This window comes from Chrysochloris asiatica, unplaced genomic scaffold (genome assembly GCF_000296735.1).
Source record: "Chrysochloris asiatica unplaced genomic scaffold, ChrAsi1.0 scaffold00053, whole genome shotgun sequence".
NCBI classification, from domain to species: domain Eukaryota; kingdom Metazoa; phylum Chordata; class Mammalia; order Afrosoricida; family Chrysochloridae; genus Chrysochloris; species Chrysochloris asiatica.
Genome location: NW_006408571.1, coordinates 10,891,047 through 10,913,724, shown reverse-complemented (window position 1 = coordinate 10,913,724; position 22,678 = coordinate 10,891,047). Strand labels below are relative to the sequence as shown.

The window sequence follows — 22,678 nt, the reverse complement described above, 5'->3', positions numbered from 1 at the left end:
CAAAGGTTGGGAGCAAAGAGGAGGGATCAGTAGTTGGAAAATATGGCCTTGGTGATAGAAATGATGCTGGAGATTACCTGATAGAATTCTGAAAAAACAATGATTTGTTCATTTCAAATTCCTTCTTTAGATAGTATAAGAGACGATTATACACATGGACCTCACCAGATGGAATACACAAAAATCAAATTGACTACATCTGCGGAAAGAGATGATGGAAAAGCTCTATATCATCAGTCAAAACAAGGTCAGGGGTAAATTGTGGAACAGACCATCAATTACTCATATGCAAATTCAAACTGAAGCTTTATTGACAATAAAAACAAGTCTGCAAGAGCCAAAATTTGACCTTGAATATATCCCACCTAAATTTGGAGATATCTGAAGAACAGATTTGATACGTTAAACACTGAAGACCAAAGACCAGAAAAGTTGTGGGATGACATCAAGAACATCATACATGAAGGGAGCAAAAAGTCATTGAGAAGACAAGAAGGAAAAGATCAAAATGACTGTCAGAAGAGACACTGAAACTTGGTCTCCAGCAAATGGAAAAATGAAATATAAGAGCTGAACAGAAAATTACAAAGGTCATCTTAAAAAGATAAAGCCAAATATTACAACAAAATGTGCAAAGATATGGAGTCAAAACCAAAAGGGAAGAACATGCTCAGCATTTCTCAAGCTGTGGGAACTGAAGAGAAAATTCAAGCCTCTACTTTAATTATTGAAGGATTCTCTGAGAAAATTATTGAATGCTGCAGAAAGCATCAAAAAAGATGGAAGGAGTACACAGAGTCACTGTACCAAAAGGAAATGGTTGATATTCAACCATTTCAGGAAGTAGCATATGATCAAGAGTCAATGATACTGAAGGAAGAAGTCCAAGGTGCATTGAAGGAATTGGCATAGAAGAAGGCACCAGGAATTGATGGAATAAAAATTGAAATCTTTCAAGAAAGTGATAACAGCACTGGAGGCACTCACTCATCTCTGCCAAGAAATTTGGAAGACAGCTAGCTGGCCGACTTGTAAGAGATCCATATTTGTGCTCATTCCAAAGAGAGGTGACCCAGCGGAATGCAGAAATCATCGGACAATATCTTTGATACCCCATGAGAGTAAAGTTTTACTAAAGGCAGTACAGAAACAACTGCAAGCATACATTGACAAGAGAACTTCCAGAGGGTCAAGCCAGATTCAGAAGAGGATGTAAAACGAAGGATATCATTGCTGATGTCCAGTGGATCAACTGAAAGCAGAGAATACCAGAAAGATGTTTACCTGTGCTTTATTGACTATGCAAAGGCTTTCAATTGTGTGGATCATGACAAGTTATGGACAACATTGCAAAGTATGAGTATTCCTGACCACTTAATTGTGCTCATGAGGAATCTGTACCTGGACCAAGAGGCATTTGTTCGAACAGAACATGGAAATACTGAATGGTTTAAAATTAAGAAAGATGTGTGACAGGGTTGTATTCTTTCACCATACTTATTCAACCTGTATGCTGAGCAAATATCTGAGAAGCTGGGTTATATGAAGAAAAATGTGGCATCAGAATTGGAGGCAGACTCATTAACAACCTGTGATATGCAGATGATACAACCTTGCTGAAAATGAAGAGGATTTCAAGTATTTACCGAGGAAGATCAAAGAGCGTAGCCTTTGGTATGGATTGCATCTCAATGTAAAGAAAACAAAAATCCTCACCACTGGACCAATAAACAACATTCTTATCAACAGAGAAAAGATTGAAGTTGTCAAGGACTTCATTCTTCTCTGATCAACTATCAACACTCACGGAAGCAGAAGTCAAGAAATCAGACGACGTAATGCGAATCTGCTGCACAAGACCTTTTTAAAGTGTTGAAGAGCAAAGATGTCAGCTTGAGGACTAAGGTGTGCCTGACTCAAGCTGTGGTATTTTCAGTAACCTCATATGAATGTGAAAGCTGGACAATGAATAAGGGAGACTGAATAAGAATTGATGCTTTTGAGTTATGATATTGGAAAATATTCAAAGTGCCATGGGCTGCCAAAAGAACAAACAGATCTGTGTTGGAAGAAAATGCAGCCAGAGTGCTCCTTGGAGGCCAGGATGGCCAAACTTCATCTCTCATACTTCAGACATAGTGTTAGGATGCTAGAGAAGGAGATCATGTTTGATGGGGTGGAGGGTTAGAGCAAAAGAGGAAGACCCCCAACGAGATGGATTGTCAAAGTGACAGCATCAATGGGCTTAAGCATGGCAACAATTGTGAGGTTGACCTAGGATCGGGCAGTGTTTCGTTCTGATGTACATAGGGTCTCTATGAGTCAGTACTGACTCAATGGCACCTAACATCAAGAAATGGAAAATACACATGATTATTTTAAATGACTCTATTGTATTCATTTTCTTCCTATTTAATTTCCTCCCTATTTATAGACACTGAGATTATTTCCCATTTGATTATTACAAAGCTATGATGAATATCTTTGAATACATTTTTTTTTACCCCTATCTACTGAGTGATTCTTTTCTTAAAGTCAAGTCCTAGAAGTGTGATTGCCACACCAGTAGTCCACATGTTTTACCTGTGGTAGTCCTCATATTGGTAAAGGCCCTCAGAAACCATTAAGTGGTTCATGGCATATGGTACATGGGCAGTGTAGGAGAGTGCCCATTCCCATGGCTCCTTGTACTGTCAGTTCTTTTAAATTTTGTAGGTGATAAGTATTATATTTTTTTATGTTGTTTGTTTGCATTTCTTTAAAAAATAGGCCACATGAGTACCTGGTTTTGGTGGTTTTTTTGGTCTTTTTTATTTCTTTTCTGAATTGCCTTTGTGTACAGAGGGAGATGATGGCCCAAGTCCTGCATACAGTAAGGAATCAATAGACCCTTGGTAAGTTTATTCTGCATTTGCTGACATGCCTTCTGTTTTGAACAGGTCCTGAAGGACTCTTTCATTGGTGATGCCAAAACCTGCATGATTGCCAACATCTCACCAAGCCACATGGCCACTGAGCACACTCTGAATACTTTACGCTATGCTGACCGGTGAGTTGGCTTGCTGATGGCTAGTTGTATGTACGTGTGTGCTTCTCACACCATAAGCTTGTTTTTAGACCCCAATATGCAGGCCCTGCCATTTGCAATTGTGACAAGTGGAAGGTGACACATTTCCTTGTTCAAGAACTGATTTCTAACATATCTGTCAGTAGCTTTTAAATAGCTAGTGAGAGATGGACTCTTTCTCTGGGGTAGAAAGCTTCAGCCCTGATTGTAGGAATAGAATATGTACTACTGGTTAAATCATAATCACTTTGAACCATGTAGGTCCAGAAGCAACCAACCTACACATGTTACAGAAGGCTAGCCTGAGGTCTAGAGAAAGACAGGAACTTCTCACGATTTATCGGGTTAGTGGCAAAGCTGCCACACCTGTCTAGTTGGGCTCTTTCTGTGGTGACCTTAGTATCTGCCAGGGTCCCGTTCCTCTCTGACTCAGTGGTCACAGTATAGTGGGTGAAGATGCTCTTGTTACCATCTTGTCCTTTGATTATTTTGCTTCCTGGTCCTGCCTTGAATCTCCTCGTTATTCTTCCAGAAACTCCTAGAAGTCTCCCAAATTAGGAGACTTTTTGAGGCAAATATGGTTTTTATCACTACTTGGGCATCTTTAGTATCTGTGGCGTTTTATGAAACCTATTGGGAGGGAGAGGTGAGCTTTCATTTAAGTTCCGTAAGAACAAAAACCTTATTTTCTTTTTTCCCACTATATCCTTTGTGTCCAGACAGTACTTGGTAGCTGCTAGGACCCAGGCAGTGTTTCATTCTGTTGTACATAGGGTCACTATGAGTTGGAACCAACTTGATGGCATCTAATAATAACAAGTACTAGTAGCTGTTCAGTAAATACTTATGTATGAGAGAAGGTGCTCCCACTGGGTGCCAGGCTGTGAGTGAGGCATTCCACGTGCCTTACTTATCTCACTTAGTAGAAGTAGTTCCCAAGAGTGGACTCTAGAGTCAGTTTCCTGACTCTGCCATTAGCTAGCTGAGTTCTCAACTTCTCTTGGCCTCTATTTCCTCATCTGTGAAAAAACAAAACCACTAACTCTGACACATAGCAACCCTTTAAGAACGAATAGAACTGCCTCAGATAGTTTCCGAAGCTGGGATCGTTATGGAAGCAGACCACCATAGCTCTTCTCTAGTGGAGATGTTGATGAGTTCAAAACTGGAAGTTTAAAATTTTTACCCAAAAAATTAAAGTTCTTTATGTCTATGTATTTACCACCTAACTTCAACAATTATGACCTCTAAGCCAATCTTCTTTCATACCCCCACCTAATCCTCAAATCCAAGACATCCTATCAATCTCTTGAAGTTCTTAACTTTTCATGATTTGAAACAGAAACTAAAACATCACCTCTCAGTGCTTCAGTGAGGGAAGATGAAATGACCCTGTCTCGTGAGAGAGAAGTCGAGCATGTTGTTGTTGCCAAGTGTCATTGAGTCGGTTCAGACTCATAGCAACCCTGTCTAGGGTTTCTGAGAGCAGCTGGTGGGTTTGAACTGCTAACGTTGTTGTTAGCAGTCCAATGCTGACCCTACAGCATCATCCCAGGACTCCATATTGAATATAACTGAAAAACTAATTTGAAGTAATTTTGGTTTAAAAAAAAAAAAAGACTAGAAAAAGTACAGTAGGATTAATCTCTCCCATTCAAAGTAGTTTTAAAAATAAATATGAAAGCTATTATTTTATGTGGTTCCAATGGCGTATTAAAATTATAGTTCTAAGTAGAAATCCATACAAACATAAATGATCTCTGCCTCTGAGTTAAATGCTCATCTCCTAAGTCTCCAGTGTATTGACAGGAGCAGTTCTGGTAAACAGGCAGTGTACCTGAGAAGCCTTTAGCATCAATGGCCGAAGTGCTTGTAAGACTCCTTCAGGCACTCAGGTTTCTGGAATTATTTACTATGACTTCTAGGAGGAAACTGTAGTGTTTCACTATTAATGAGTTTTTGTAAGGGGAAGCAATGAGGTATCTAGATTTGCTGTGGCACCTCTCAGTCCAATCCTCATACATCTGCACTATGACAACACCTAAGAAAAAGCCCAGGCACATTCCACATGCATTCATTCATACCCCGCATCTCTGCTCAACTGTTACCTGCCTTTCTGTCAAGTCTCAGTGCAACCTGATACTTTGGTTTTCAGAAGTGACCAAGCCTCTCACTGTGGATAGGATTAAACCCAGAAATAGGGAAAAGACGTTTTCCAGGAGCTCACTAAGCAGTAGCACTGCTCCCTCCTAAGGGCATTTGAGTGCAGAAATTACAAACCACTGGACGTCAGTTTAGCTGGATGCTGTCTTGTAATTCTACATCCTTACAGTGTTTATTTTGCTTTAAGTAGCACAGAGCAATAGACTCTGACCTTGGCAACAGAATCCTAGCAGAGACCTAATTCTAGATTTTTCCATGTTCCCTAAAATCCCCCTGTGGAATAGAGCAGGATTCTCAAGCAGGGCAATATTGCCCCCCAGGGGACATTTGACAATGTCTGGACACCATTTGTATTGTCATGACTTGGGGAAAGTACTACTAGAATCTGGTCAGCAGAGGCCCAGGGTGCTGCTAAACATCCTATAATACCCAGGACAACAAAGAATGATCTGGCCCAAAACATCAGTAAAGCTAAGATTGAGAAACTCTGAGATAGATGAATCTAATGTAATTAGCACCAGCCTGTATATTTCTGGCATCTTTGTGTTTCCTTAACTGCCTGGCAGGTTCCGGGGAGAAGCCTGGAGGCAGAGTGGTTTTCAGGAAAAGAGAGCTCTGATGGTGGTCTAGTGAGTGAGTGGTAGACATGGGGTTCTGGAGTGGGCCCATCTTCAAGAAGCACAACATGGGCCCTGCATGCAGTTCTGGGGCTGGCTGGCTTCCTAGCTTGTCCCTCTCGTGGGGCTGTGGTGATTTCCTAATCTCTGAAAAAGGGAGCTGCTGGTGATGTGATGGGTTAGGTGTTGGGCTGCTAACCACAAAGTCCACAGTTCAAATCCACCAGCCACTCCACAGGAGAAAGATGAGGCTTTCTGCTCCCATAAAGATTGCCTTGGAATCCCTATACAGGATCACTAGGAGTTGGAGCTGACTGTACCGCATACAGCTAGCTGCAACAGTGATCCTCGAGTGTTGGTCCCATTCTCATATCAGACAAGATAGATGCTGGTTTCTTTTGTTCAGCTAAAGAAAGTTATCTCATCCTAAAGTAGAATCTCCATTTCCTCTGACTCTTTCAGATAAAACAATATAGATCTCAACCCTTGGAATATTTTGCTGTTACATTTTTTTCCCTGAAAGCTAGCACATAATGTAAGAGACTATATATTTAACATGAAGTGATCCTTTACAGGGTGAAAGAACTAAAGAAAGGTCTGAAATGCTGTGCCGCAGCCACCAGTCGAAATCGGACATCTGGAAACTCCTCTCCAAAACGCATTCAGAGCTCCCCTGTGGCTCTGCCAGGGGACAAGTGCTCTCCCAAGAAAGTCAAGCTCGGACTCCAGCCATCACTCTCAGCAGCATCTGGTTCCTCGCGCGGGAAGGCTCAGCCTCTGGCTGCCCACCCACCCAACATCCCATTTGCTTCTGCTTTACCTAAAGCCCCTGGTAAAAAGGGTGGCTCCAGAGGAAGTCCTCCCCAAGAGTGGGTCATTCAGACTAGCCCTGTCAAAGGATCCACGGCGCCTGGGCATTTGGTCAAAAAAAAGGCGGAAGATTCAGCACCATCATGCTCTGAGAAAAATCAAATCAGCAACAAAACTGTCCTAGGGTGGGGAGGCAGGACCCCTAGCCCAGGAGAAGGCCTGGTGCGTGGGAAGCAGCCTGCCAAGTGCAAGAAAGTGCAAACCGTGCAGCCGGTGCAGAAGCAGCTTGTGTCCCGGGGGGAGCTCTCCTTTGGGGACATCCACCACTTAGCAGAGTCCAGTCAGGACAGCAAGGGAGGCCCACTGGCCAGGCCTGCCTCTGAAGCTTGGACAAATATCCCTCCACACCAGAAGGAGAGGGAGGAACATTTGCGCTTTTATCACCAGCAATTTCAGCAGCCACCTCTCCTCCAACAGAAATTAAAGTACCAACCACTAGAAAGACTTTTATGCCAGCACAGGCCCCAGGGAGGTCAGCTCGTGAATGAGACCTCCCCTCCATCCCGCTCTTATTCTGAGAGCCATGACGGGGCCCAAGCTGAAGACCTTGATGACAGTGATTTCAGTGAAGATTCATTTTCACATGTCTCCAGTCAGAGGACCACAAAGCAAAGAAACACCTTAGAGAACAGCGAGGACTCATTCTTTCTTCATCAGAGGGAGCAGAATCCTGTGGAGCAGGTAGCCGGGAGGCCGCAGAGTCTGTGTTTTCACCCCAAGACAGATGGGGACGAGAAGGACTTACCTAGGAGCTGGACGTGCTCCAGTGACCCCACAAGACCCCGAACAGCAGTGCCCGGTCCTGGCTGCAGCTCCGGTCAGGTGCTCTTGGACTGGAGCAGAGAGGACTCCAGTTCCTCAGTGATTTCCCCCAGGGGCAGCCTGGCTGAGAAGCCTTACTGCTCACAGGTAGATTTTGTGTGGACCCCAAAACTCAGGGGAGATGCAGCATTGGATCTCAGAAATAAGATTCCAGGGCAGGCTGAGGGCAGCTCACCATCACCAGAAGAGGACAGTTTCATTGTGTCACTGTCCCACATCGCTGTACCTGGGTCCCCAGACCAAGGAGACATCGTCAGCACACCTCTGAGAGCACTCAGCGAAGACAGCCTGGCTCTAGTGACCAGAACCGTGAAAAATAATGACCCTTTCCAAGAAGACTCTGGGGGAGAATCGGGTACATGCTCTGAATATGCTTCTGGGCTGATGGCTCCCCTCTCTGTATCCCTCCTGGAGAACCCAGACGATGTGGGCTCGCCTCCCTTGGGGCAAGTGGCAGATGGCACAGGAGGGTTAGTTGTGGGCCCCACAGCGTCACCCAGTGATCAGGAGGCAGTTCTACCAGTGGCTTCGGCAGCTGGGTACCTGTGGCTCTCGTCATCTCCCCCTGACAACAAGCCTGGTGCTCATCTTCCAGCTCTGTCCCCATCCCCCATCCATCAGCACCCACCTGACAAGCTGCCCATCAAGGATGCTGAACTGGCAGAGGCCTGCCAGGGCAGAGAGACTGCACTCTTCTCTCAGGACCACACCAGTAGTGAGCAGTATGATGCTGACGGCGAGGAGACAGAACTGGGTGGGGCCTGGAGTTTCTCAGGAAAGCCCTTCCCCACCATACACACTGGGAGGTCTCACTCTGGGCCTCCACTCACCCCACGGACAGGAAGTAGTGATGTGGCAGACCAGCCCTGGGTCCAGGAGAGAAAGCCTCTTGCAGGGCAGAGTTGGCAGGAGCTGACTTTATCTACACACCCCATCAAGTTCTACACGGATAAGCACAAGCTGAGTCCGAGGTGCTTAGCAAGGCCAGGTTCTGCCCTGGCCCCCAGCTGCTCTACCAAGATTGCAGGGACTCCCCACGAGCCCACCCTGGGGCAAGCACAGTAAGTTGGGCCCCTTTGACACCCTCCCCCCACATCAGCTCCATGCTGTTATGGGAATGACTCTGTTGGTTCAGTGTTAGACTGTGCTGACTGGCTCTCCACAGAGAGCATACCTAGGTGCATCTGACATGAACTATAGGAATAACGTGTATGGGAGCAAGACCACCAGTGTGGATGGCCCCAGCCTGGGCACACTGAGAGGTACTGCCCTGTAATGAAGCCTAGGGCCCGTGAGATCACAACTCTCCTCTTCATTCTGGTGGGTCTGTGCTCTTGGAAACGCTGCCTTCGGTCCAGGAGCCACAGCCTGCAACCCCAGAACTAAAACAGGCCGGGCACCTTCCAAGGTAGGGAAGGAAGAAAACAGGGAGGCTGGTGATTTGGGCTGCTCTCCCCAAGAGAGATGGGAAAGCAGCCTTAGAGGATGTAGGAAAAGGAAACTGAAGGCCCACAGAGTACCAAGGCCCAGGGGCATGTGGGCAGTAGTCGGCAGGTTGGGCCTAGAGGATTCTTCCTCCGTCAGACTGCATTCCTTTGCTAGGGCTCCCAGTTCCTAGGTCAGGGGTCAGCCTGGTGCTCGCGAGACTACAGCCAGGGGCATAGACAAAGAAGGGCGTGCAGGCATGCACAGCAAGGAAATTGCCTCTCTCCAGTGGACAATCATGCGGTTTCATGGTCTCTACCCATCAGTAGAGTCTAACCAAATAGCACCTCCAGCTTCTCGCTCAACCACCCTACTTTGATCCCTGGATTTTCCACAGGAAGACAGCTAGACAGCAGTCCTTACCTTCCCAAGTATGCCAGTCACAGGGGTCACAGCCCTGAAAGCCTTTTTTTTGGCAAGAAAGCTGCAGAGAATGGGCAGCTCCTGTCCTCAGCACCCTCAGTACATCTGGGGAGGCAGGAGGTAACTCACGAAGCCCATCTCTTTCCCTGTATCTCCCTAGTCCCTTGATGAGTCCCAAGAAGGAACAAGTAAGTGGGTGGGAGGAGATGCTGGTGAGCTGGTCCTGGTCAAAGCCTTGACCATTATGGGCAGAGGCAGCTTCAGGAAATCATGGGAACAGCAGGAGGGTGGGAGGCCAAGAGATCAGTGTCTCTTTTGGTGTTCCAGGCAGGTGGTGATCCAAGCACACCAAGAACAGCTGGATGAAATGGCTGAGCTGGGCTTTAAGGAGGAGACCTTGATGAGTCAGATGGCTTCCAATGTAAGTGGTCTTGACTGTACTCAGTCTGAGGAGGTTGTTGGGAATTAGCCTGCAGTCAGTTTGATGGTCATACTTGTATGATGTGATATGTAGGATAAGGGGCTGCGGTTGAGGCCTTTTACTTCCTCTCACTACTCTGAGATAGCCTGTAAGGGGGGACAGGCCCATGTAAGCATGAGATGCTCCCATTCCCGCTCCCAGACAAAAATGTTTTTAGCCTCAATCCTTAGCGGTGCTGCCTCCCTACTGGCTTTTTGAGACCTTCCCTGTGATGCTAACAGTGACCATCCAGTCTGTTGCCTGCTATATGTGGACTAGAGGTTGTTGTTAAGTGCTGTCGAGTCGGTTCTGATCTCTAGCGACCCTGTGTAGGGTTTCCAAGAAGCAGCTGGTAAGCCTGTAGTTCAAACAACTTTGCAGTCCAGGGCATTAACCCACAGCGCCACACCAGGGCTCTCTAGGGTAGAGGGACTTCTGTCAAAGTATCTGTGTCCTGTAAAACTTCCCTCTACCTAGAAAGTTTTTCAGACTCAGGAGCTGGCCCACTCTGTGCCTAGCTGTAGGGTCCCAACCCCTAAAAGGCCAGTCTGGCAGCAGAGGGCAGCCACAGTCAACACTCCCATTTGTCCATTTCCTTCCTCAGGATTTTGAAGATTTTGTGACTCAGTTGGATGAAATCATGGCTCTGAAATCCAAGTGCATCCAGAGCCTGAGGAGTCAGCTACAGCTGTACCTGGCTTGCCACAGGCCACCTGCAGCCCCTGAGAGGGCAGTGGTATCCTAGAACCACATCCTATACAGGAGGGTTTGGGGAGTAGAGGAGCGTGCGCTGGGCTTCAGGGGCCAAGGCCTCTGTGGGGTCCTCCCTGCATATACTAACAGTCACTCCCTGGTCTTGCCTGTGGTAGCCTTGCCTCAGCCACACAGCCTTGGATGGGCCCCAGCTCCTCCCTTAGGGCCAGGCCTGTCTCAAACTCAGCTCTAATAACAGGAGCTTCTGTGACTAGACTTAGTGCCTCTCCTTTTCTTTGGGGCTGTAACACAGTTTGTGTTTACTTGTTGACCAACTGTCTGTCAGGGCTCATTTGGGTCTAATAACCAAGTTGATGTTTCTGAATTTGGTGATCAGAGAAGGGAGTTCTCAGTGCTGGAGGCCAGAGGTCACAAACTGGGGAAAGCAACTGTCAACAGAATTGTTTTTCTTTGAAGACTTGGCAAAAAAAACATTGTTAATGAATGCTGGGGACTGGGGCAAGCTCTCTCTAACCAGCCTTTGGGGGTTGTTTCGTTTTGGGCTTACAGTTTGCTTTGAAAAATGTAGTAAAATGAATAAACCTTGATGTATCTGCAGTAACAGATGTGACACCTTTAACCCCAGGTTTGTGCTTACAGTTCCCCTCCCTTCCTGCAGCTCAGAAATAACAAAAGAGGGTGCCCATGTTTCTGCGTCATTCTCTCCCCATCTCTTATTTATGCTTGACTGACCAAGTCCAGATAGGCGTCACACTCCTGTGGTAATCTGCGGCTCATTGGAGACGCCTTACCTTCTACCCCTATTTTGGCCCAAGTTGGGCCCACTTTTGTTTTGAGACGCTTTCTAGGGCTGAAGAGAGGAAGACCTGGAGGGTCTTAGGCAAGTCATCTTTTAGCTCACCTTCATCCAGGATGGCCCCAGCCACGCCCCCTCTTATGGTCCTGCGTTCAGTATCTTGGCATCTAGTGTTCTAGTCAAAACTTGAGACCTCTGAAACAGAATACACATAACACATATATGCCTTCATCGAAGTTCTGCGTGCGGTGTCTATTTTTAGCTCAAGATGGAGGATAAAGCAGACTCCAGGTATCCACCACTTCCAAAGCCTTCCTAGGTCAGTGAGACACATGTCTCATGCTGATGCCCATGATATATGAAACCCTGCTTTCAAGTAAAGGATAATTAAAGGTTTTACAAGGAAAGCTTAATTTAAAAAGCCAAGAAAGGGGCTACATGGCTCTCTGAGCCTGCAGGGCCTGGCCCAGCCTTTTGGCAGTCCCTGGTTTTACCTCATCTGTCCAGCAGAGGGTACTATGCTTCCAGTTTGGTTTAAGGCTCTATGGCCCCTTCTCACACCCACAAAATGAAATTTACTATGACAAGTTTTAGGGATGGAGTCAGTTCCACAGGCTACAACTGCTTAGACCCAGTGAGGTAATTTAAATGCTTGCTGCACAGAGCACATAAACTGCCCACACAGGAGGTTCCTTCCTCATTTCTGCCCCAGCTTATATTTCAGGGAGGAAATGCCCTTGGTCCAGAGATGAGTTAGGTCAGGATACAACAGCCTTTGCAAACGGACTGGAGTGCCAAGTCTTGAGTCTCAAAGGTCTAAAGCAGGAAGGATGGAAAATGGTAGGTTCTCTTCTCTCCCTCACATATCTAAGCAGCAAATTCCTTTACCACCACACTCTCAGTAAAGTTGTTGTTGAGTGCCTTTGAGTGGATTCCAACCCATAGTGACCCTGTATAGGGTTTCCAAGGAGCAGCTAGCTGGTGAGTTTGAACCACCGACCTTGAAGTTCAAACAGCTTTTCAGTCTGACGCATTAGCCCACAGCACCACACCAGGACTCCCTCAGTAAAGTATCCCATGTGAAAAAAATACGGAAATTATCACAGCAGATAAAACTTTTTATATTTTTATTAGTTCTCTGAAGAATCAAAATAGTTAGGAAATTACTTTAGATTCATCAAGACTGTATATCCTTTGTATTTCAATCTTTAATGATGTACAACATAATACAAAATAAACCAAAGACTGGTTTCTAGGACTAGGTGTTACTCACTGTGTCATCCTAAAGCAGTGGGCTGGAGGAAGAGGCTAACTGCTCTTCAAGAACAGAGGTGGAGTTAGTGCTGGGCAGCTACATCTTGGCCTTCCTCATTCAGTGTGCTGGAAAGGGCCAATTATTCTAGACTTGACCGCTGTTCCCTAGAACAGTAAACCCTGGGTAGGAAAGGGCTGTAGCTCAAATCAAGCCAAAGAAACAGGCTGGGGCAGGGAAGCATGGTGCCTGCCTGACAGAAGTGGCAAACTCAGGGCCCCGTGGGGTTAAGGGTAGTCTTTGTACCTCATAGGCATTGCGGACCAGTGTAACACTAAGACTTTTGTTAAAAGTGGGACAATAAAACCCTGGAAGAACCTTTCAGTCCCCCCTAGGCTAAGGTGGAGAGGGGGAGAGCATCCAGCCCTCAGCAGCACTGTGTCTGGCCCTCCCACCCTTCTCAACTTCTTGGTGGCTAGGGCAGGCTTGGGTTGAGGGTGCACATACCCCAGAAAGACCAGGACTGTTTCTGAAGGGCCAAGGTGGGAAGGACACTTCTCAAAATACAAATATATTTCATATGGAAGGAGGAGCCAAGAATGTTCTGGGGGCATTCACATGCCCAAGTCTTCATCAGTTTCCCCCCAGCTCAGGGCCTAGGTTGTAGAAACTGGCAAGCACAGTCTCCATACCTGACCTCCCACCCCCAAAAGAAAAATCAGAAGTGTGTCTCTTCTTCCCCACAGGTGGACTCTGCAGGGTGCCTCCTGGGGGGGTGGGGTGGGAGTGGGTTGGTTCCGTGGCAAGGTCTGGGCAAAGCCTGGTCTCAGCTGGCTCCTGCCCGAGCCATGAGGTCTTCCAAAGCATCGTCCTGGTCATTGTTGTGTAATAGCAAAGCCTCCTTAATGTCTTTGAGTTCAAAGCCCATTTCTTTAAATTTGCTCATTAACTGAAGAAACTCCATCATCTAAGGGGAGAGGAAAGAATACAGACAGGTTAAAGAAAAGGGCTTTGTCTGCATCCTTCACGTGAGCCTCTTTGGGGGCCCCTATCAATGAGGTGAGCTGCTTTTGGCGAGAGCCAGGGAAACGGTTGATGCCTCATGACATCATCCTTCAAGAGGCATGTTCAGTTCCTACTGACTACTGTCAGTGTACCCCAACTACTACTGAACCCAGAAATGGCTGTAGTTTTCCCCTTAGGTCTGTCTCCCTTTCCTGGGATTCCAGAGAGACCAGTACTTCATCAGAACCAAGTTCAGGTCTCAACTGTCAGTACTGCCTCTACCTGCAGTCACTGGCATGAAAGGGAGCCAGGGGCAGGCCCAAAACAAACCTTCCCTCCTTTCCAGTGGGTCCCCATGAAGCACAAAGGTCCCCACCTTTTCCTCTGAACCCTGGTTTGTTTCCAGAGCCTCTTCCACTAAAAGCGGGTCGAAGCCCTTCTCGCAGAGCTGTCCATGTGCAAAGAGATAGTCGAGAATCTAAGAAAAGAAAGAGGTTTCAGCACCTACTGCCACTCCCTTCTGGGCTTCCAGTGCGTGAGAGGTCTGCGCCCCACCTGACCTAACATTGGTGCCTGGCACAGGAGCTCAGTGATTATTTGTAGGCATGGGCACAGCCTTCTACAGGGGAGTAGCCACTTTCCAACAGCGTTTCCTACCACAGCTAACTCACACTTCCCAGAATACCAGCTCCAAAGCCTGGGTTAGGATATTCCTGTTAAGAAGTAGCCCAAGTCTGAACACGTCTCCAAGGTTTGGGACTCCTGTCCCCAATTCAGAACTCCCTGGATAGCTAGGACAAGCTAAGTGTCTGAGAGAAGATATCTGACTGTACCCCTCGCCTTTGAAGGGATGGAGGGGGTAGTTGGGTATATCCTAACAGCTCCAATACGCTCAAGGATTTCCCTAGGCCTACATTCCAGGGTGCAGCCCCCAAAGCAGAAACACTGCTGCTTAGACTACCGGTCTCCCCCAGAAAGCTTCCTGCTTCAGTCCCCACAAATACACAGGAAAGGAGGTTGGTGCTACGAGTTTGGGGGGGCTCTACACAAGACACCCCAAACTACTCTAGTTCCAGAGGTCTCCCTAGGTCTAGGACCTCTTCCCTGGCTGACCACCCAATCACTCACCTGCTCAATATTCTCTCCTTTTTTCTTCATGGCTCTCAGGACACACTCATATGAGTATCCCATGTTGACCACTGTCTCCACACATTGCCGCTCACTGGGGGATAGCGTCTGCAGTTCAGAATAAGCCTGGGGACAGCTGGAAGTGTTGGGCACTTGTGACATTGAGAAATTAGGAGGGGTGACCTGGTGGTGAAGAGACAAGAACATCAAGACAAGAAGACCTGGGCCCTGGAAGAAATGTCACTGAGGTGACTCGGTCATTTCCCAGCATCGATCAAGCCCACAGTCAAGCAGTCTGTCCAGACACCCAGATGACAGAGTGAAAGTCTGGGAAGACACCTTCCCTGCAGCATAAAATCACCACAAGAACCACACGCCCTTCTTCCATGACAAAATCCCCTGGGTTTGGATGCAGAAGTGAATTCTGAGACTGCCCACTGTGGTGTCTTGCCAGGGTTCTAGTACCCTTTTTCTAGGCCTGAGACTGAGTGTCTACAGGGTTCATTCACTTCAGCAGCCCACCCTCTGTTCCAAAATTCTCTCAAATTCTCGGCCTCGGATGTGAGTGCTGTTTCCTCCCTCATGGTCAGTTCAGGGCACCAGGGTTCTCAGGTTGCACCACCTCTTCTTTCATACCATACACTGAGCTTCAATCTTCAATTTCTTGCTAGAGCTGTCATTCCACAGAGCCCATAGCTGAAGGAATATGAGCCACACTTCTTGTTAAGTGCTATCAAGTCAGTTCCAATTCATAGTGACCCTGTAAAGAGTTTCTAAGACGCGGCTGGTGAATGTTTACCGCACTCAGCTAGGTTATTATCTCAGACTGGAATGTGGCTCCTAGAACCTGTTCTATTCTGGCTGGGGTGGGATGTGGAGTCCTATGACTTATTCAGCCTACCACTTCGTATCATGAAGCAATCTCAAGACAAGGCTATGGAAGCACGGTCACCAGCTGATCTATGGCTTGGCCCAGCTCTCAAGAATCAGGGAAAATGTTTCCACAAAAAGAATTGTTTTTATTTCCATTTTTGTTGTTAAGTGTTGTTTAGTGAGTTCCAAATAATAGTGACCCTGTATAGGGTTTCTGAGGTGGTTTTGAACCGCCAACCTTGTGATTATTAGTCCAGACCCTTCAGCACCACAGAAAGTGATGGAACAGGGAGAACATCTGCCCTAGAAGCAAGCTCAAAACTATAGCCCTAACCAGATGCCCTCCCAAATGTCTACTGGGAAGAAGCCTCAAAACCCATGCTTTCCCATCTAACTGCCTCACCGACAGCAAACTCCTAGTCATCCAGTCACAGAGCTCATAAGGTGACGGGAGTCATGATAGGGCACAGGGACTGTATCACATCAGTCTATCTCTTCAGGCACAGGTGCTAGCTAGCTGGGCTCAAGAATACCAACAGCTAAAGATGCCTGATCTCACATGGCATGTCTTGAGTTGTGAAGGAGGCAGGTGCCTTTCAAATACCTATTTTCTCCTACAGTCTTATGACTGCCTGATAGGGTGTATGCGTACACTTGTAGAAATGGATACTCCGTGACTAGAGTACTGTGTATTTATAATGAATTAAAGAAGTATAAACTACATAAATACGAATTATTAAGCTATTTTTCCAAATGAATATAGTGTTTGAGGAAAAGTAAGTTTGTGGAAAGACATAAATATCAGTGTTTCAAAGCTCTTTGAGACTTTCTGGGCACACTCTCAGGCTGAAGTAGGTGGCAGCCCTTTGGAGTTCATTTACTTTTTAAATTGTAATACATAATGTGTCATTTCTCACTCAACATTTTTTGGGTGGGCCGTGTTTGGAAACACCAGGCACCATTGGGATAAAGCCCGAGCACAACTGTCAGGTAAATGTCAAGTCCCCCAAATTTAAGAAAGACTCCAGAAGCTTCTGGCAGTGGGTGCAGGGAAGGAGAGGGAAGGCACAAATCTGAAATGAAAATGGCACTGGAATGGTAGAAATCAATGAAACTTATATCTCAATAAAAAAAAGTAAATAAAAAGCAATACTTACTGAACTGCGAAGGGTGATGCATGTACTTAATGCCACTGAATTGTGTATGTGAAGGTTGTTGAAATGGCAAATATTTTGTTACATATATCTTTATTAACCACATTTTTAAAAGAACAACAACAACAAAAAAAAACACAATGCCTTGAAAGTTCAAAGGAGAATTATCTTCAACTAAAAAAACTGATACCAGGCAAACTATTATTCAAAAATGAGGGCAAAATTAAGATAATTTTAGGATATATGTAAAGACTTAAGTTAACCAATATGTTAAAATGTTTGGGGAAAATTACTATTAGACCTTTCATCATTTTCTTAGAACAGCAGTTTTAACTATGAGAAACAAAAAGCTGCAAAAAAGAAGAAATGAGTAAGAAAGACTACACTACCTGAACGCAACAGTATTTTTTATCCCATCATAATGTGAACACCACTAACTATGGCATAAATGTGATGGAGGAGAAGAAAGAGGTAGAAGAGGGCCTTCTGTAGAAACTACATCCTCAACTTAACAATAGGAAACAGAACTCTCTAAAAAGTGATACATTTAGAAAGCAGTATATTATTTTATTTGTAAATACAGGCATAAATCTCAGTTGAGATCACTTAAAGATACTGAAAGCATACCACCATGGGAACCAAAGCTGGAGAATAGGAAGAGGTGAAGTAGGGAGATGCTTTTTTTCAATATAAGCCATTGAAACGCTATTTCTTTCATAAAAATGTACCTACATTACTTTGATAAAAACATTTTTTTTTTTTAAATACAGACTTGGAGAAGGACTTTTTAAGTATTATAAGAATGGCACCACAAAAAATGGGTCAACAATTTGATTGCCTGAAGCGCAAAGATTCCTTACGTCAAAAGTTATTTAAAAATACAGTTTAAAGACAACCTGGCACAACTCTCATGCATACTGCCCACAAGTAGTCAATTCAGGACTCAGAAGAGGAAAAGCAGAAAGGTTTTCCTGAAGTAACTGAGAAAATAAATAATTTATCCTATCTTCAAAGAAAGAACTCAATAGCAAAATTAACCCGACGAGCAAAGCAAGGCCCCTGAAGGGCACGAAGCAGTGGGAAGAGATGCCAGCAAGGTCAGAGAGTTTTATGTTAGACTCAGAGTAAGGGCACATTGTAAAATTTTTCCTGTCAGTGATCCCATGGGTTTGTCATCTAAGATGATATAAACAGGAAAACATTTGAGTCATAAATTCTAAGTTTACAATAGCCAACAACCAAATTCTAGGAACACTTCTCTATGAGTTTCTATGTGAGGGCTGTACACAGCTTACATGGGCATCACCACCCCAGTCACTGTCCTAGAGAGCGAGCTGCTCACTGGGCAAGGTTCTCAATGTGGGCCTCAAAGACTCACACTGAGCTAGAGGGTCAGGAAGCTACTTGTGATGAGAACTACGATGGGAACTATGGTTTGCTCCCTGGAGGTAGGTCATGACTTCCTCAGAAGTAGTTCCCAAGCCAACAAGAAGCAAGCACTTTCCTATCCTTAGATGGATGGTCCAGAAAGATACAACACAAGTATGTTAAAGAAGGACAAGAATTTTGGTTTTCACAATTGGCTATTTGGTTTCTAAATGGTTATTTTAAATAGGGATATGGCTGAGGTTCCTCAGTTTTTTTCCAGGGTTGTTAAGTGGTGTTCTGACTCAGAGACAACGTTTCCGTGGAGCAACTGGTATGTCTGAACCTCCAACGACCTTGTGGTTAGCAATCCAGTGCTTATACTACAGCACCACACCAGGACTCCTTTTCCAAGGTAGCTCTTTCAATTTTCCTAATGCGAACAAGGAGTACAATGCTGATCAGAGTCCCACAACTGACCACGAAAAATAAGGAAGGATCAAGCCCACTCCTAGGAGAGAACACTAGTCTTCTGCACGTGATGGCGTTTACCTGGGCCTAGGGTGGAGAGTCAGAGAAAAAGAGGAAGACGGACTGGCAAAGTGGCAGCATTAATGGGCTCAAGCGTGGCAACAATAGTGAGGGTGGCCCAGGCAGTATCAGGGAATGTTTCGTTCTGCTGTGCATAAGGTCACTATTGGTATCGACTCGATGGCACCAAACAAGTTCATGGGAGTTTACCAGGTGGTGAGCCAACACCAGAAGACTACACCAAGAAACAATGACGTATGAACCTTGCTTTACTTGCCTTGCACTTGTAAGACAGGTCAATGCTACATCTTCCCCTCAGCTAACAACTTATGAATGCCCTGTATGGATAAACAATTAGTATATTTAGGCTCTTTTCAGTTCTTAATAGTCAACTTTTTTTTTTTTTTTTTTTTGACATAGAGAAATTTCTGCAGAAAAGACCAACGACTGCCCAACCCATTGCTGGCAACCGTGCTGGGATAGTAATAGTGTTTTAATATGCTTTATCATTTAAAATCTATGAGGTAGTGCAGCAAAAGGTCCTGCAAGCCTATGGTTTCTACTCTAGAAAATATTGTGTTGTTCTGTGCTGCTAATGTGAGGAACCCTGCTGTATTTGCAACTTTTTTGTGGCAAAAAGATTTTCTTCAGGATATAAGTGATAACATTTATATCAACCCATCCTTCTACAATAAATCTGAGTTCCCAAGTACCATTTTCCCCTCTAGAGAAAATGGTACAATTCTTGACAATGAGCAAACCCTTCATCATCAAACTGTAGGATTACAACTAACAAGTTTCTACTTTGTATTGGGATTTCCAATACAAATTACCTCTCAGTTACTAAGGCACCACCCAGTCAGGAAACAACCCCAAACTAGTCAAGCCGTGATACAGAAAAGAACCTTACTTCAGGACAGAATAGGATGAGAAGAGGGACAGGGAGAGAAGAGAATAAAGACTAACAAACTAAAAACTGAAGGTAATAGGAAAAAGCAAAAAGGTACAAAGAAGCCACTAAAAACAAGTAAGGCATGGGCAGCACAAGAAAGAACAAAACTGATCAGTCAGGACAACACCACTCATGTAACACAGTATTCTTTGCAAAGGAAAAGACCAGAAGGATGCGGGCTAGGTTCCAAGCTAATCACCCTTGTCCTCAGAAAAATGACCACAGCTGTATATTCTAACAGGCAGGGCCAATTTGGTCATGTTCTAAACTTTGAAAAAAGCACAATAGGGGCAACTACTCAGTAGAATGTAGACATCTTTAGAAATCGGATTTAGGGGGATTTAAAAGGCTTACCGTGGGACCTGTATTTGGAGGTGATGATTCTTCTGTGCACATAGACAAAACAGACAGGGAAGGCAGCTGGGAGGAGGGAGACAGGGTTGGCACCTCTGTGCCACTGTCCAAGTTCAAAGCTGAAAGCCCAAGAGTATGATGGCCATTGAGCTCAGCGGCACTGCTCTGGGTGGAAGGCTTTAAGGAATTCCGGAACGTGCCATTTCGGAGGCAGGATGTGCTATGGAAAGTGCTCACCAGCTTAGCTGTCTTCTGATTACTGTCATCAGAGTCAAGTTTGGGGAAAGACAAGGATTTTATATTGCTGACTGCAGGGATGGGGGGAAGGGATACTTTGGAAGACAGCGACATCTTTTCACAGTTGCCCAACTGTGGTAAGGTAATAAAGCCATTGGGTTTGTGAAGAGGCTTAAAATCTAGGGTCGCCTGCTCCAAGGATGCCAAGACTGCCTCTTCATCCTCTAACACAGACCCAGAGTTTCCTCCGGACAAGTTATTGTCCAATAGCTGAGCCATAATGGGTCCAGTGGTTCCTACCAGAATGTTTTTCAGCTCTTCCTTCTCATCGATAGTTTTTAACTCCAAATTATCAAATGGGTCCTCTTCACACTCAAAGTCAGCAGGATTGAAGTCTGCCTTTGTGTGAGGTGGGCTGAGAACTTTCTGTTTCGTGGCACTGCTGCTGACCCGAGTCGGGGTGAGGATGCTGTTGTGCTGTAAGCTGGCAAGGATGGGATTAATGGGAGGTGGCATTGTGGCTGTACTGTGAGTCTTGGAGAAGCTCATTTTGTTATCACCCTCTGGGCCACTCTTAGAATTCACTCTAGCGTCCTCTTCCTCAGCTTTGCGCTCAGCTTCCTGCTGGGTTTCTTTGATTTTCCTAAGGTCGTCAGCCCACTCGATGGTTTTCTTTTCCAAGGAGAAGTCATACTGCAAAGAGACAGCACAGAAAAGAGGTAGGAACTCAGATGAACACCTTTCTCCCACCCAATTCATTTTCTCTTCACCCATTTCCACCCAAGGAAAAAACAGGGCAGAGAAGCATTTAAGGTGAATGGGATGACCCCCATTCAGGAAGACTAAGATTTTCAATCCCATCATACTATTCAAATTATGCTCCTGGATTACTATTAAACAGAAAGAGCCCCACCACCTATTCTACACACCAGGCCAAATGTGCCCTGTCACTTCCCTCAGACTGTTTCCCCTCCTAGAATGTTGCATCAGGAAGAACTCAGCTTCTCTATGAAGCTTTCCTGAAGGCCCAGTGCTTCCTCTGCACTCTTACAGCATTTATCTCTTTCAACCATATGATACTGAGCACATGTGACCTTAGGTAGCTTTTTTCTTTCTCTAGATTCTTCCCTGACCATATCACAAGCTTCCTGTGGGCAGCACCCTCCTAGGGTCTCTATTATCTAGCACGGTGCCTTCAGTAGGTGACCTGCTCAGTACAATGGTAGCAGCTAACATGTATAAACCACTTAAATGTGCCAGGCAGGATTCTAAGCACCTTTCATGTATCAATTTTCTAAATTTTCTCAACAACACTTTAAGGAAGTGTACTACTCTTATCTCCACTTTACAGATGAGAAGGGATACAAAATTTGTCCAAGATCATAAAGTTGGTAAGTGGTAGAGCTTTGATTTGAACCTAAGCAGTATGACATAAAGTCGATGTTCTTAAACCACCACAATGCTATTAGACTATAATAAACAGGTTATACTTCAAAATGTAGGAAATCTGCTTATTAAGAAATCCAGATATGCTCAAACTGATATTTTATAGAACAAATTACAAAGGATGTGCTTCATAGCTCCTTAATAATACCTTAAAGTATAATTCAATTAAAAACTTCATTTGCACACATGAAAGAAACATACCTATTATATAAAGCAAAAATTCACCTCAGCCAGGAGGAAAAGAGGGAGTGAAGAGAGGAAAGAGCCCTATCATGCTACGACAAGTGTTTTAGAGTGGAATAATAGTGACTCTGGTCTGCCACTTGATGCCTTTCAGCTTCAAACAACACAAGACAAGCTGTCCATTAAGAAATTCACTTAAATATCTGAGCCAGTTGCTGTGCTCTGGGAAGACACACAGCGGTCACTGTTCTTTCTTTCCACTGTGGCAGAAACAGTGAAAAAACAGCACTGGATAAAGCGCTGTTGCTTTTAACTGTAGAAGAAACCCAATTTTGTGCTGGTTTCCTCCACCAAAAACAGAAGCTGTTAAACAGTCTGCAAAACCAAATCTCTAAAGTTTTACTCCCTAAAATAACTGGAAATTTCTTTCCTTTTCCATAAAACCTTTAGTGAGATTTTGTTTCCTAATTAATAAAATGTTTCGTAGGGCTCTATGATACAGGGAGATCGGGCGCATTCAGGGTGGTCAGGCCAAGATGGCTAAGCTTCGTCTCTCCTACTTTGGACACATTGTCCGGAGAGAACAGTCGCTGGAGAAGGATGTCATGCTGGGTAAGGTGGAGGGTCAGAGAAAAAGAGGAAGACCCCCAACGAGATGGATTGGCCAGGTGGCATCATTGATGGACTCAAGTGTGGCAGCAGTAGTGAGGTTGGCCCAGGATCGGACATTGTTTCGTTCTGCTGTGCATGGGGTCACTATGAGTCAGTTCTAACTCGATGGCACCTGACAACAACAACATGATACAGGGATTGAACCATAATCTGCATGGGTAAAAGAGGG

The 22,678-nt window shown here is 45.2% G+C and overlaps 2 protein-coding genes across 4 annotated transcripts in view; one reads left to right on the top strand and one right to left on the bottom strand.

Moving 5' to 3' along the window:
* Positions 1–11,015, top strand: part of KIF24 (kinesin family member 24) — a 65,272-nt gene extending 54,257 nt beyond the window's left edge. The window contains exons 9-13 of the mRNA XM_006863158.1: positions 2,940–3,049; positions 6,423–8,600; positions 9,715–9,808; positions 10,452–10,583; positions 10,887–11,015. Of these exons, the coding sequence (XP_006863220.1) occupies positions 2,940–3,049; positions 6,423–8,600; positions 9,715–9,808; positions 10,452–10,583; positions 10,887–11,015 (2,643 nt within the window). The remainder of the gene's footprint in view (positions 1–2,939; positions 3,050–6,422; positions 8,601–9,714; positions 9,809–10,451; positions 10,584–10,886) is intronic.
* A 2,099-nt stretch (positions 11,016–13,114) lies between these two features.
* The window catches only part of UBAP1 (ubiquitin associated protein 1), a 62,965-nt gene continuing 53,401 nt past the window's right edge, over positions 13,115–22,678 (bottom strand). Inside the window, exons 3-6 of one of the 3 annotated variants that reach the window (XM_006863043.1) lie at positions 19,972–20,901; positions 14,743–14,925; positions 13,991–14,092; positions 13,115–13,576 (exon numbers count right to left, since the gene is read on the bottom strand). In XM_006863043.1, coding sequence (XP_006863105.1) covers positions 13,436–13,576; positions 13,991–14,092; positions 14,743–14,925; positions 19,972–20,757 — 1,212 coding nt within the window. In that variant the 5' untranslated portion in view covers positions 20,758–20,901 and the 3' untranslated portion in view covers positions 13,115–13,435. The remainder of the gene's footprint in view (positions 13,577–13,990; positions 14,093–14,742; positions 14,926–19,971; positions 20,902–22,678) is intronic. The other 2 variants (XM_006863042.1, XM_006863044.1) reach the window with 2 other exon arrangements.